At 42.4% G+C, this 14,846-nt stretch overlaps 1 protein-coding gene across 12 annotated transcripts in view; it reads left to right on the top strand.

Annotated features, from left to right (window-relative positions):
- PLCB4 (phospholipase C beta 4) overlaps positions 1–14,846 on the top strand; it is a 420,401-nt gene that overhangs the window by 394,769 nt on the left and 10,786 nt on the right. For all 12 annotated transcript variants that reach the window (XM_045980886.1, XM_045980883.1, XM_045980895.1 and 9 more), the window contains 4 exons: positions 7,106–7,221; positions 8,499–8,574; positions 10,235–10,410; positions 13,094–13,195. In XM_045980886.1, the coding sequence (XP_045836842.1) occupies positions 7,106–7,221; positions 8,499–8,574; positions 10,235–10,410; positions 13,094–13,195 (470 nt within the window). The remainder of the gene's footprint in view (positions 1–7,105; positions 7,222–8,498; positions 8,575–10,234; positions 10,411–13,093; positions 13,196–14,846) is intronic.

Here is a 14,846-nt window from a genome sequence, read left to right as displayed (position 1 = left end):
ATACATTTGAGCTGGCCTTGGTAGATCTACCCCCCGCCCCCAGACACCACGGTACTTCATTCAGCCAATCCCATTTCTTCATGCTTGTTGGCAGGGACATCTTCATGTTGCTTAATAACCAGTAGATCCCAGATGGCTGAGGGAATCCATGTTGCTTTCCTTTGTAGAAAACAAACGAGCTTCTTGGAGTCCCATATTATATAGTAGAACCAATACCTAAAAGGCGATTTTAAATCTCCCTAAATCCAACTACCTGCATTTGTGTGGACTTACAGAACTGCTTTAGTGTACATTTTTGGAGGAAGTGTTCAGAATTCCTTAGGTCGAACAACTGAGAAAATTGTCCCGATAAGATACACCGTGCTTGCCTGTTGCTTTCCGGAGAGCTTTCCAGGAGTATTTCTGAGCAGGGCAATGCATTTCCCAGCTTCTTTTTCAGACCTTCATGCACTGCAGAAGTTCCCATTATAACTGTGTGATTATGAGCTTACAAATGAATCCCTTCTCCCACATTAAATACACAGGGGACCTGCTTTATTCAGATAGCTTTGGCAGTATAATTTATGAATTCTGAATTCTGTGGTGTTTTTGTAAGGTTTTTTCCTCTTTTTTTTAATTCAATTAGCATCTAGCGTATTATTAGTTTCAGAGGTCAGTGATTCACCAGTTGCACACAATACCCAGTGCTCATTACGTCATGTGTCCTCCTTAATGCCTATCGATCAGTTACCCCATCCTCCCACTGACCTCCCCTCCAGCAGTGCTCAGTTCATTTCCTATAGTTAAGAGTCTCATGATTTGTCTCCTTCTGTTTCTGTCTTATTTTTTCCCCTATCTTCCTCTTTGATCCTGTTTTGTTTCTTAAATTCCACATGGGTGAAATCATATGACACTTGTCTTTCTCTGATTGATTTATTTTGCTTAGCGTAATACCCTCTAGTTCTACCCACATTGTTGCAAATGTAAGATTTCATGTTTTGATGGCTGAGTAATATTCCATTTTATACACACACACACACACACACACACACACAACACCACATCTTCTTTATCCTTTCATTTCTCAATGAACATCTGGGCTCTTTTTATAGCTTAGCTGTTGTGGATGTTGCCTCTGTAAACATTGGGGTGCAGGTGCCCCTTTGGATCACTATGTTTGTATTCTTTGGGTAAATACCTAGTAGCGTAATTGCTGTGTCGTAGGGTAGCTCTGTAGTGTTTCTATAATAAGACTACTAATAAGGCTAACATTTATTTAGTGCCAGTTTTGTGTTACACATTTGGAGGGGTCACAGAGGGAGAGAGAGGAGAGAATCTTAAGTAGGCTCCACACCCAGTGCAGAGCCCAACTAGGGGCTCAGTCCCATGGCCTTGAGATCATGACCTGAGCTGAAATCAAGAGTTAGACACTTAACCAACTGAGCCACCCGAGCACCCTTGTGTTACACATTTTATGCACATTCACAACTCCTCACAATATCCCTGAAGCCTAAGTAACACTGTGCACATTCTAAAAACAAATAAGATGAAATTCAAAGAAGTGAGTCCCTTATCTCCAGCCATATAACTAGTTAATGCTGATTATGGGCCTCATTTGCTTACATCTAACCCACACCTTTTACAACTCACCACATTATTCCCATGTATTAAAACTGCATTTTATCTATTTTAACTAAGGGTTTCACAAATAATTTCAAATAGTTATTTGAAATTAAGCTTCCTGTCTATAAACTTTCTATAATTTTTCAGTCTACAATATCTCCCTAATACTTGCCACGGTCTCATCTGAACTGTCTTGTCTTCTAAGATGAAGGATTTACAGGAATGTTGGAGCCACAAAGTCACATTACAAAGTAGGGGGGGATGGAGAGAGTGGATACAGAGAGAGCATGAATTGTGGCCATTTTTGTGAACCTACTAATCATTTGTAAGGTTAGATGATTTATGCTTAAAAGAACACAGCTTGACTAAACCACCTAGCTTTTAAATGGTGGAGTTAGGATGTGAATCAAAATTCTGACTCCAGAACTCGTGTGTGTGTGTGTGTGTGTGTGTGTGTGTGTGTGTGCGCGCGCGTGCATGTGTGTTTAGTATACTTGACATACAATGTTCAGTTAGTTCCAGGTGTGCAATGTAGAGATCTGACAAGTTTGTGCACTGTGCTGTGCTCACCTCAAGTGTGGCTGCATCTGTCACCATATGATGCTGTTACAATAGCGTTGACTATATTCCTTATGTTGTACTTCTTATTCATGTGACCTATTCACTCCATAACTGGAAGCCTCTATTTCCCACTCTCCTTTGCCCATTTTGCCTATCTCCCAACTCCCTTCTCCTCTGGCAGCCCTAAGTCTGTATTTATAGTTCTGATTCTGCTTTATGTTTGTTTCTTCATTTGGTTTTGGTTTTTTTAGATCCCACATATGAGTGAAATCATTTGGTATTTGTCTTTCTCTGAGTTACTTCATTTACCATAATACCCTCTATATCCATCCATGTTGTTGCAAATGGCATGATCTCATCCTTTTTATGGCTGCATAATATTCCATTTTATATGTATGTGTGAGTGTGTGTACACACACAACACATTTTTATCCGTGTGTCTATCAGTGGACACATGCATTGCTTCCACAACCTGGCTATTGTAATTCCAAAGGTCCATATATCTTTTGGAATTAGTGTTTTCACACACCCAGTAGTGAAATTCACACTCCTAACCACTCTACTGCGTTATCTCTGAGTACTCCCACATTGATTTTTATTTCTTACATCTTCTTGATGGCCTTAGTAAAAGGTTTTTAAAACCAGTCATGATTCTCTTGGGCCTCCTTTGGGACTGTTTTTTCAACTATATGATCCTTGGACCAAGAAGTGGAAGTTTTGTAAAACTGCCTATTCTTGCATCTGAGACTTAGTTATAATCTCTAAGAAAAGGTCTAGGAGATAAATTTTAGCACCTCTCCTGCACACATAACATTTTGAGAATTGTTTCTTTAGGAATATAACTTGGTACTCTATTATGTCCCTTGATCCCTTAGTGGAAGTCCCCCTAATTTCCTGCAAGGTGAGGATGAAGCATCCTTACAAAAACAGATTTTGACCTATTGTCAAGCAATAATGAGAATATATACTCCCAACCTTTCTGTGAAACAACAGCTTACAACCCCTTTTTAACAATTTTGGAGCCCCCTAATACGGGGCTAAGATTTGCCACCCTAAGGCCTTGGGTAATAAAGTAATCTACTGAGGAGGGAACCTGGCTCAGGCTGTCTGCTCCCAACAACAGCGTCCATGCATCAACCTTGGCAGTTGGCAACTAAGAGAAGAGACTCCTGCCTAGTCCATATTAGGACTGTAGGGCACTCTTAGCTCTCAGACATCAGCCTAGCTAAGTAATGCCACTTTGTAGAACTAAAGGGAATCCAAGAGCTAAATCCCAGTGGCTTAAGACACAAATGTAATATGCATAAGAAATCTTTTCCAACTTGAAGGTCAGATATAGGATGGAGGAGGACTTGTGGTGTATGAGGATCTGCCTTCTGCAAGAGGGACACAGAAGTAGGTGTATGAGCTGCTTTTAGGACACCGAGCAGAAAAGTTAGGGACAATGGCCATGTGAGCCCCAAATGAGATTAGGATGCTAGTTAACATGCCTAGATTCGGGCAGTTAGCAATGGTCATTGGCCATAGCTTTTGACCCTGTGAGTGCAGCTGGCAATCAGACTTCTCTGTGTTTCTCACTTTCTAGAACTAGCTCTCTAATTTGAAATGGAAACTAGGGGGAATGATTTTCAAGTGTCCATTAGATGAGAGATAGCAAAAGCAGAACTAAATAACAGTAATCTCCCCTAATGCATGAGTCACTAGAGTCCAGAACTGGGGCTTCTTTCAGTAAGAAATGGGCATACTGTTCAACTGTCTGATGTGGTCAGATCCTTAGAGCAAAGTTGGGTAAGTATCCCCAGTAACATGTTAGAAGAATAATTACAACTTAAATGCCTATAGGGACTAAGCAAGTAAATGAAGGCCATTGGTCAGACAGAGGAAAAGAGCATTCATTCCCACCCAAAAGACAAATCAGACTTAGCTCCCCACCATCAGTGCCTTGGGAGTCCATGGGCCAGCTTCATTCTCGAAAGGGGACTCCTAAAATATGAAATCTTATATGAACTTCTAGATCTTTAAATATTAGTCCGAATTCAGTGTTCTCTCAAAACATCATGTAGAGCAGGAAGAAATCTCACATTTGTAGGCAGAATGCATCCCTAGGGCCACCGGTTTGCAGCATCACAAGCAGATCAGTCAAATGAAATGCCTGAGAAACCGACTAACATGTGGCATTCAGTAAATCTACTCATGGAAAATTTGTTCTTTGCTATGCAAGCAATTTAGCTGATAACATGAAGACTGCTCTTAAACTTGTCAATTGTAATTAGCGGTAAGACCACGGTGCCAGACCCACAACTCTGTTAGGAAGAGACAGGGCAACCACCCACAGAAGCAGCTTACCGGTGACCTCAGAATTTCATGCTGAGCAAACATGACTTAATCCAGTTTTTCAGTAATATCTGTGGTACAGTCATTCATGCCCACTGCCCCATCAGTCATAAGAATGAATTGCAGCAGAAGTCTGTCCCACAAGAAGATGAATTTACTCTTAACTCCAATAAGAAACCTATAAATCCTGCTAAAAGCTGTATATGTATTCTCCCCCAAAATATGGCAACTAAGATTGACTTTCCAGTCAACATATCTAATTTTGGTACTCTTGACCTGAATGAATGAAAAAAAAAAATATGCCCCTTCGATAGTGTCTCATGATTTAATTAAGGACCAAGGAATAAAACCAATGATAGACTTTTTCTGAGTTAAAATGGACTGAGAGACCATTTCCTGGCTCTTCTTTCTTACACTTCAGGAAGCTGAGGCTTCACCACCATCACATAATTAGGAACCCGTTCATTTGTGAAAGGAAAAGTGGTATCTGGAAACAGAAACACAGAGATAATTTTTCAAGACCAACTTGGTTATTTGTATTAACAGTAATCGTTTTGATTCAATGTGCTTCTAACTTTCCATACTTCTTTTTTAAAGATTGTATTCATTTGAGAGAGAAAGCACAAGCAGGGAGAGGGGCAAAGGGAGAGGGAGAAGCAGGCTCTTCGCTGAGCAGGGAGCCCGATGCGAGATTTGATCCCAGGACCCCAGATCATGACCTGAGCCGAAGGCTCATGGTTAACTTACAGAGCCACCTAGGTGCTCCCTTATTTTCCATATTACTCCTGCATACATTCGGTAACTTTGCAGCTCATAACCAACCCATGAATGAGCTTGGGCAAATGGCTCTTGTTCGGTTTTCTAAGAAAGAAGGTGAGGGCTGGGAAGATTTATATAAGTTGTACAAGACCACTTGGCTAATTATTGACTGAACTAAGACCAGAATTACTGACTGCTGTTTTCCCTTGGCTTTTTTTAATTTTCCATTTGAGCAACAAATATTTAATGAGCACCTGCTATGAACCAAGTTTTGTGCCATGTATTGCTGAACAAAGACTTGGGTTGCCTTCGTAGAGCCTGTCTTACCTACCGGAATCCATCATGAATGCCTTTTGTCACAAAAGCCTCATTCCTCATCTCTAATTGGGTTAATAAGATTCACCAGAATATTTCCTTAAGAAATAGTCTGTCAGTATACTTCCAAGCCTCAAAATCCTCTCCTTTTCTTGTGCTGCACTGGGCTATTTAAAGAACGATCCTCTCCACCCTCCCTTTGGTACTTGCAAGAAACAGGAAAGTAGAAAGATTATTCTAATCTGTTTGAATCTGCACTTGCACAGAGTTCCTTATTTATTTGCCCAGGAAAATTAACACATGTGCTGAGCAGGCGTGATGCCTTTAAATCTTAAAAGGAAGACTATTAGTAAGGCATTTTAGTAGGCTCATTGTTGTCCACAGCAATGCAAGAGTAGTTAAGCCATTCAAATAAGGAGACCTTAACATGTTGATTTCCTGAGGGGGCTGATTCAGTGGGGAGGGAACGTGGATTGATTTAATCATTCTACTTGTTCTCCTTTATCCCAAGTCACTCTCTGTATATTATCATAGATATTAAATAATATGAACATGTTACTATATTTTGAATAAGGTATAACAGGCATTTGAAATATTACTATATTTACTTTTAGTCCTAACAACCTTGTGACCTAGATATCTCTATCCCAGTTATAAAGATGAACAGACCAAGAGGCTAGATGAGTTGCCCTAGGACTGAAGCCTGAAGAACCCATGTCCTTAACACAATCTACCACACTGCAAAAGCCCTGGCTGAAATGTGTTTATAACACAAAGCGCACACATATTGGGAACAGGGCTAGATTTATGAGATGTTCCAACCACAAATTAAGGAAGATACAGTTCCATATGATTCCCTGATCCCAAATCCACAGCAACCTTGGACCACTCTCTTGTCCCTGTTGTCAGTTCCTGTCCTGAGGATCTCCCCCACCCAGCCCCTATCTTCTCCAAGTCTTCCCACAAAGGCATGATGGGGATTTGAAGTCAGCTGACAGTGACACCCTACTGGCAATTCTTACCGTTCGGTGGTGGTATTTAAGATCTTCCAAAAGTATGATGGGTATTTAGAAGCCATATCACATGTGAATAGTTACACTTAGCAAGTGAAATAGAAAAGGTATGGTAGCTGAACTTGGGTATTTGAGAACCAAGGCGTGGAAGGCCCTGTAGACTAATTAGTGGTCTCCAACAGAACAAAGACGAGTGGGTAGAAGTTCTGTGGAGAACATGTATGTGTAGAAGAGAGGACTTTGGGATGATTGGTCCTGCCCAGTAGTGGGCAGGGATACCTTTTGGGCATGTTCTGTGAGCATGTTCTTCAGGCTGAGGATATATACTCTGTTGGGGCTGCCCCTGTACCAGAAACTCTTGTGTTGGGTGGGAGATTGGAAGTCCTTCCACTTCTCAGAAATGGTTACACCTCAAACTGAGGTTCTGGGAAAGCTGTTGAAAATCACGCCAGCCCAACACAGGTAAATTTTGTCAGACCCTGGAAAAGTCCACCTTGTGACGGCAGATTCTTCTCCTTCAGGAGCACAGCACAATGCAAAAGTTGCACTGCACACAAGTTGACAAAATTGTGGCACAGTACGACAAAGAGAAGTCAACGCATGAGAAAATCCTAGAGAAAGCGATGAAGAAGAAGGGGTAATGGCTCTTTACCTTCTGGAAGCTTTTTGCCTTTTTATATTTTTGTGTTTCCCAACTGTTCAGTTAACTGTTTAGGGCAAACAAGAACTTAGTCTTGACTGTGTTTTCATCCCATTAAAAATTTTTCCTGGAAAATAAGAGACTCGTCCAACTGAGGGCAGGGATTGAAGTAGAAAAGAGGAGCTTTATTCCAGTTGGACTGTCATTCATTGATGACACCGTAAATATGTCTCTCATGTGTTTTCCACTCAGGTATCTTTAAGGTGAACGGGGGGAGAAGGAAGGGCAAGCTAAAGTTGGGAAATTTTGAAATTACAGAAATCCTTTTGCATAGCCAGAAAATAAGTTTGATGCCCTCCTGGGGGGAAAAATGCAGTCTTAATTTTTAATATTACAAGAATCTTCAGCTTATGCCAACAGACAAGACTGTTAAACTCTGTTACTGCATTTACTCTAAAACAGTTTTGTCTAGAATTAAGCCAGGGGGATCTTTCTGTGATGGCACAAGCTCACTGAATAACAGACCAGAGGGAGAGCATCCTCCATGCCTGCCCTTAAGAAGTAATAGATTTGATCAGAGTCCTAGCATTTTTAGAACAGTGCTTCTCAGACATTCTCCATAATATAATGAAGCATTATGACTTGGGCCATAATACATCAGAGCGTTTATGCTGAAGGCAGAAGCTTGGGACCTGTTCTGGTTTCAGCAACGCTACAGATTTTCCAAAAGGGAAAAATTATCACTGAAATAAGCAGTAATGGTTGTTGGGAAATTGCCTCATATGTATTTCCTAGTCACAATGGAATAAAAAGCAAAAATTGCCCTAGGATGCCAAGAAATGCTATTTTCTGCCTTGCTGGCATGTGTAAAAGACAAAAATCTGGCCTTATAACCAGAAAGAATTTAAAAATTCACTTCCAGGCTGAGGACCTATTTTCTAGTTATTATCTCCAATAATATTTTATTGAATAAATGAAAAATTAGCCTCAAGAAAAGCAGGAACCAAAATGGAAACGCTGACCACAGACCCTTAACAATGAAATCATTGTTAGATGGGAAGTGTCTCTTTGTGTAGTGGTTGAATTGAGTAATCATGATAAAGATGTTTTGTAAGGTGTACATCTATTACTAGAAATACTGATGTTGCCCAATGAGCCATGGCATCCCATGTTTGATGAACAAATTGTCTTCATTAGAAAGCTTTGGAGCAAGGGCCCATGGGAATGGGGAGAAATCTAACATCTGGCACACATTGATGATTTTCCATTTTCAGGGGGAGTAATTGTCTCGAAATGAAAAAGGAAACCGAAATTAAAATTCAGACACTGACATCAGATCACAAATCTAAGGTAAGAAAATGCCTATTTTTACAGCAGGAACTTGCAGAAGATACTTTGTAATTTTTTAGAAACCCTACCTAACCTAAATCAGAAATAACAGTAACCTGGGGCTGCTCTGGGAAGTCAAAGGGTCTCTGCATTCACATTCATTCCAGACTCACTGGCTTTGAAAAGGTCCATTCATGGAACATCATTTCCTTCATCTGTAGAGATATGCATACCGTCTGTCTATGCTGTCTGCCTCCTGCCTCTGGGGCATCAAGTGAAACAGGACAAATACTATATAAAATACAGAACATGCTTCTCTAGAGAAGTAACATTAAACATAGGAAAAAAAGCCCCCAACCTGGGGATTGAGTAACCCTTTGATACTTATCCCATTCTAACTTTGCTGTGGAAGTTTAGGATGGGGGAAAAAACCAAGAGCTGACATTCTAGGAGATGAGTTCAATTACTCATATTTCCCCAAAAGCACAAGAAAATAGGAACTTGGGAGACTTACTAGCTTGCACACCTTTGGGGAACTGAGCACACATTCCAGTCAAGGACACAAATAATTCTTCTAGCAATAATAGTTACAGAAGGGGAGAGGGTACTCTTAAAACTCCCAACTGTAGCTTTTGGTCAAACCAGCCAGCCTCTCTGTGTCTCCACACAGCTCTATCATCTGGCCAGTGGCCCTGCTGCTCACATGGGCAAGTAATGTGGTTTTAACGGAGGTTCTCCTCATGCTACGTATTTTGTGTCCCTTGTGTAAAGTTACAGAGGCAGAAAGCTCTGTGTCTCTGAGACACATGCTGTGACTTCTAGAAGCTTTACACAGATAGGAAAGTAGAAACCTTGGCCATGATATCAGCTAGCTTTTGCTGCACAGTACACGGGGTCAAACTGCAGTGACTTCAGACACCTACCAGTTATTACCCTACAACTGAGTGAGTCAGAATTTGGGCCATACTCTGTTGAATGGTTCTAGGTATGTGATTAGGCTCACTCATGTGTCTGCAATCAGCTGGGATGGATGGCTGTACTCAAGATACCCTGGTCATTAGCAGGTGGCTTGTTGCTTTTTCCCGTATGATCTCTCATCCTCCAGCAGGCTAGCATAGGCTCTGTCCCAAGGCCACTGTCTCGTGGGTGAAGCAAGTCCCAAGGGCAGCCAGATTCAAGGAGGTGGGGAAATGGACACTAGCTCTTGACGAGGAAAGGTACAAAACCACATTGCAAAGAACTCTGATATGGGGAGGGGGAGACTTTCTACCCCAATGTCTGGTAGGGTTGACACAAGGAGTCATAATCCAGCCATAAGAGAACATAGGGTTTTTCCATTCAGACCTGTGGCCTTGTGGATGTGAAATGGGGAAGAGCACGAAGAAATGAGAAGCTGGCCATAAAGGAGGCCAGAGTCCAGACAAAAGGGAACATGGACAAGTTAGGCAATGAAATCACAGGTCATGGCTGAATATTTAGAACCAAAATGATGGATTATTTTAAGAAGCTATGACTTCCTGATTCCCATGGATTAGTACATATTTTTTTCAGGTCGGAGTGTCTACTGATTCACCAGCTAAATTGGTGGGTGGGACTTGAAATGCACGAAGGATACTGTGTTTTCATTTTATACCTGATCTGTGAGAGTTCCAAGTGGCACCATCTCCTTTTCCCCCCACAGGTCAAAGAGATAGTGGCCCAGCACACGAAGGAGTGGTCAGAAATGATCAACACACACAGTGCTGAGGAGCAAGAAATCCGGGACCTACACCTCAGCCAGCAGTGTGAGCTCCTGAGAAAACTACTGATCAATGCCCATGAGCAGCAAACCCAGCAGCTGAAACTGTCCCATGACAGGTAGGCAAGTGTGCCTTCTCCAGAGGGAACCGCTAATTTTGTCGTAATCCTGAGCTGTTACGAGTATCATGTCATACAGCGGAGGCAGACAACGTGAACTATAAGCAATGGCCTCTGCCATCAAAGTGCTTACAAGTGTTAGCAAGGTCTTAACACACACATGAAAAATTCAGTTGAATTACAAATATTATGGGATGTGTACTAAAAAGCAGAGCAGCCCAAAGGAGCTCTGCTGACTCCAGAGCGGTCATGGAGGTTTCACAGAGTGTTAGGCCCAACGCTGGGCTCTGGAAAATAGCCTGGAGCCTCTTAGGAGAGAGGACACAGAAAGAGATGAACACCAACCAGTTAAGCTCCTTGATCAGATCGGATCTGATCACTCAGCGGCTAAGTGTGGTGAGACGCTACTTTACATGATTAGGACTTCCAGGAATTTTAGGAAGATAGGCCTAATCAAGAAACAGTGAAGAAGTGTCGGTTTATGAATTGAAGAATCCTTTTTAAATTCTGCAAGTGATGAACTAGATCCCCCATCCCCAGCAGAAGAGCGTCCATGTCAATTACATCCTTTGATCACTGCTTTGTTCCAGCTTGCCAGCTTCTCCCTTTGTGCCTTCCATATGCCACTGTAGGTCTATTGATACACACACAAGAGTAGGAAATAGAAGCTTTACACAAACAAAGCAAACAAAAACGTTTTTCAATGCTAACTGCAAAAATTATCTGGGCACGTTCATGAATTCCCAGGCTGGTTCTGGAGAGAACCATAAGTAAGAACTTATGGTAACCATAAGAACGTGGTGGCCAGTTCTCATTCAAGGCAACTAAAGGAGGTAGACGGTGCTAAGTTTTCTGGAGGTCATTGGTCCATACCCTATCCGTTTTAAAGTATCCTATGAAGTTGTATAGGTTAGGAGTGGTCTTTTATTTTTTTTCCCTGCGAGATGCTCTTGATTGAGTACACAAAAAGGTCTGCTCACCACTCTGTCTTTGACCGCTGCCACAGTACCGGTTTGTACCCATCCCTCCTTCTCCAAAGATACTTCACAGGATGAGGCTACTCCTCTCTCCTCTTTCTTGTCAGTGAATGGGGAAAAAAAAAAAGAATTTAGCTCTCAAAAGAAAAAGTTCACTAATTCTTGCATTGCTTTGGAAGTTATTTGAAGAAAGCATAACCTAATTACTAATTTCCTTAAAAAATAAATGCACAGCCAGGACATTTTTCCAAGTAACAGGAGCATTTGGACGTTTTCTCAAGCACCCTGTGTGGTATATGTCTTCCTTACAATCACAGATGTTGCTCTTGGTTAAAAAAAATCTTGCCCCCTTTAAGACTGGCCAGCCACATTTAGTCACAGAGAAGTGCTTGTTGAATGAATGAATAAGGAAATGGTCGGTTGATAACACCAACTGAAGGAACAACTGGAGAGCCATTTGCTTGGGCCCAGGAGTTTCTGTGCGTTTTCCTGTCTCTGTGGGCCCAGTGTTGTCCATTTCTTTTGAGACAGTCCAGACACTACTTAGAACACCTGACTCCTCCTTCTTGGTCATTTATTTCCAGGCAGGATTTCAAAGAGACCTCTATAGGTTCCAGAAAAAATTATTTGCTAATAATACTCATTTCAGTGTTCCAAAATGTATACCTTTAATATACACATAAATAATCTATGAGTCTTTCTCATGTACGCACAGACATCCCAGCACATGCAGGGATCAGGGGCCTTATGTAAGCTTCCTCCCCTCCCCAGCCCTCCGATATCCCATGCTTATCTGAAACTACTCAGTCCCCTTCATTCCCATGAGCTGTCAGAGAACATGAAGGTCACTAGTGAGGTTCAGAACATCCTCTCTCTTCCAGGCCATCTGATTCCAAGAAACGTAGGGCAAAACTGGAAAATATGTTTTTAATGGACAAATGTAATGTCTCTTCATCCCCGTTCATCACTGGCACTTCCGCAGTGGGTGACCCACTTCTCCTTCTCATGCATTGGAGCTCGTTCCCTCCTTCCCACAGGATACAAAATAACTTGATGAGCTTAACAGTGGGGAAAAAAAAAAGTGAACATAGTCCTGTTGTTACTTATAGAATTGTTTTATTATAGTAAAATATCTATAACATAAAATTTGCCATTTTAACCATTTTTTAAAGATTTTTTTAATGTGAGACAGAGAAAAGGAACAGAGGGAAAGAGAGAACCAGACCCCGCCCCCCCTCCCCGAGCAGGGAGCCCCATGCGGAGCTCAATCCCAGGACCCCGGGATCATGACCTGAACTGGCAGAACTGATTGAGTCACCCAGGCGCCCCATTTTACCCATTTTTAAAAAATATTTTATTTATTCATTTGACAGAGAGAGACCACAAGTAGGCGGAGCAACAGACAGAGAGAGAGGGGGAAGCAGGCTCTCTGCTGAGCAGAGAGCCCGACGTGGGGCTCGATCCCAGGACCCTGGGATCATGACCTGAGCCGAAGGCAGAGGCTTTAACCCACTGAGCCACCCAGGCGCCCCCCATTTTACCCATTTTTAAAAGTGTGTGGCAGTCAGTACACTCCCACTGTTGTGTGGCCATCACTACCATTGGTCTCCCAGACTTTTTCATCTTCCCCAGTTGAAACTTTGTACCCACTAAACACTAACTCCCCATTACCCCCCAACCCCTATCTCTTTACTTTTAATACTTAGGGAAAGCAAGGAAATGCGAGCACACCAGGCCAAGATTTCTATGGAAAACAGCAAAGCCATCAGCCAAGATAAATCTATCAAGAACAAAGCAGAACGGGAAAGGTAAGCTTGAGTGCGCTCCCTGCGGGAATGGAGCATTGGCTTGGAGACATAAACACAACGTTTGTATATACACACACACACTACTCATAATCCTTGTGAGTGTTGACTATGAATTCTGTTAGAACTGCTATGCAGATGTATTCTGGTTGCTATAGAACGCTGGTCTTCTGATTGTTCACTACCACCAGTAAAATACGTGTGCTCGTCTATACACCAAATTGCATAAAATACTCAAGAAGCTCACCTGCTCAGGTGTGGGTGCATTCTGGATGGGATGGTTCTGACTAGCAGCTTGTAGGAGGGCAGTCTTCTCCCTTTGATTTGCCTTGTGCTGTCCCTGAACCCAGGGAACACCTCAAAAGTCCCCACTCGAGTTTTCTGGTTCCACCTTGTCTTGGGTTGGGTTTTCTAGAAACAGAGACCGAGACAGGAACTCGGATGCATGTCATTTACTGAGGAAGGGCTCTTCAGAGAAGAGGAGTAGGGGAAGCAGGAAGGGTCCAAGGCAGTGATGGAGCAAGGGTATATTGGTCCCTGAGTCCCTCTTCAGCCTGATCCAAGCCTGATCTGGAGGATAAGCTGCACCACTGATCAGATCTCTTTGAATCAAGGGCATCTGGCTTTTGTACTTCTGTGTTGATCAGCCATTTGCCACCTGGGGCTGGAGAAGGTGTGTGTGATATCCAGAGAAGGTTCCAGGTGCAAACTCTTTAGGCGCAGGGGATTTGAGAGGGTATCAGGAGTCCTGTCACCCAAGAGAGGGCATTGAGATCCCTTGATTCCCAGTGATCCCAAAATAACCGAGCCACGTGAAGATTAGCTCTTGGGACTGAGATGTGAGCGTGTTGAGGGCTTCAAGGCAGTCTGCTCTCCCTAAGCTAGAGGCTGAGCTGCTGGAGAACTTTGCAGCTGCAAAGGAAAGTGCCTGTGTTTCATGGTCTCCCTGTTTATGTGGTCTCTTATGGAGGCTCACGGGATACCAGATGTTGCCTCTTTGTTTTTAGGGGTTTTTTATTCTTTTGGGGTTTTTTTGTGTTTAAGATTTTATTTATTTATTTGACAGAGAGGGAAGACAAGCAGGGCAAGTGAGAGAGACAGAAGCCAACTTCCCACTAAGTAGGGAGCCCGATGCTGGGGTTTGATCCCATCACCCTGGCATCATGACCTGAACCAAAGTCAGACACCTAAAGCCAGAGCTACCCAGGCGCCCCTGCCTTTTTGTTTTGAATGTGGCAACAACTGCTGTCCAACTACCTCAATTTCATTGATTTCTTTAAAAGCACAACTCAATTATAAATAATGTTAACCATGAAATATGATAAAATATGAAGCATCATGCCATCCAATGCATTTTCATGCAGAAGTGTTGTTTGAATTAAGTACAATTGGGATTGGGTCATCAATTGGGTATGAAATTCCACAGTAATTTGACTTGGAAATGAGTTGACTTTGTAAAATGTTGGCCGAGGGGCACCTGGATGGCTGAGTCTGTTAAGCATCTGCCTTCAGCTCAGGTCATGATCCCAGGGTCCTGGGATCAAGCCCTAACTTCGGGCTCCCTGCTTAGTGGAAAGCCTGTTTCTCCCTCTCCCACTTCCCCTGCTTGTGTTCCCTCCCGTGCTGTCTCTCTCTCTCTGTCAAATAAATAAAT

The sequence above is a fragment of the Meles meles genome, chromosome 16 (genome assembly GCF_922984935.1).
Source record: "Meles meles chromosome 16, mMelMel3.1 paternal haplotype, whole genome shotgun sequence".
Lineage (NCBI taxonomy): Eukaryota > Metazoa > Chordata > Mammalia > Carnivora > Mustelidae > Meles > Meles meles.
Note: the sequence above shows the minus strand (reverse complement) of the source record. Positions and strands in the feature narration are given on the sequence as shown.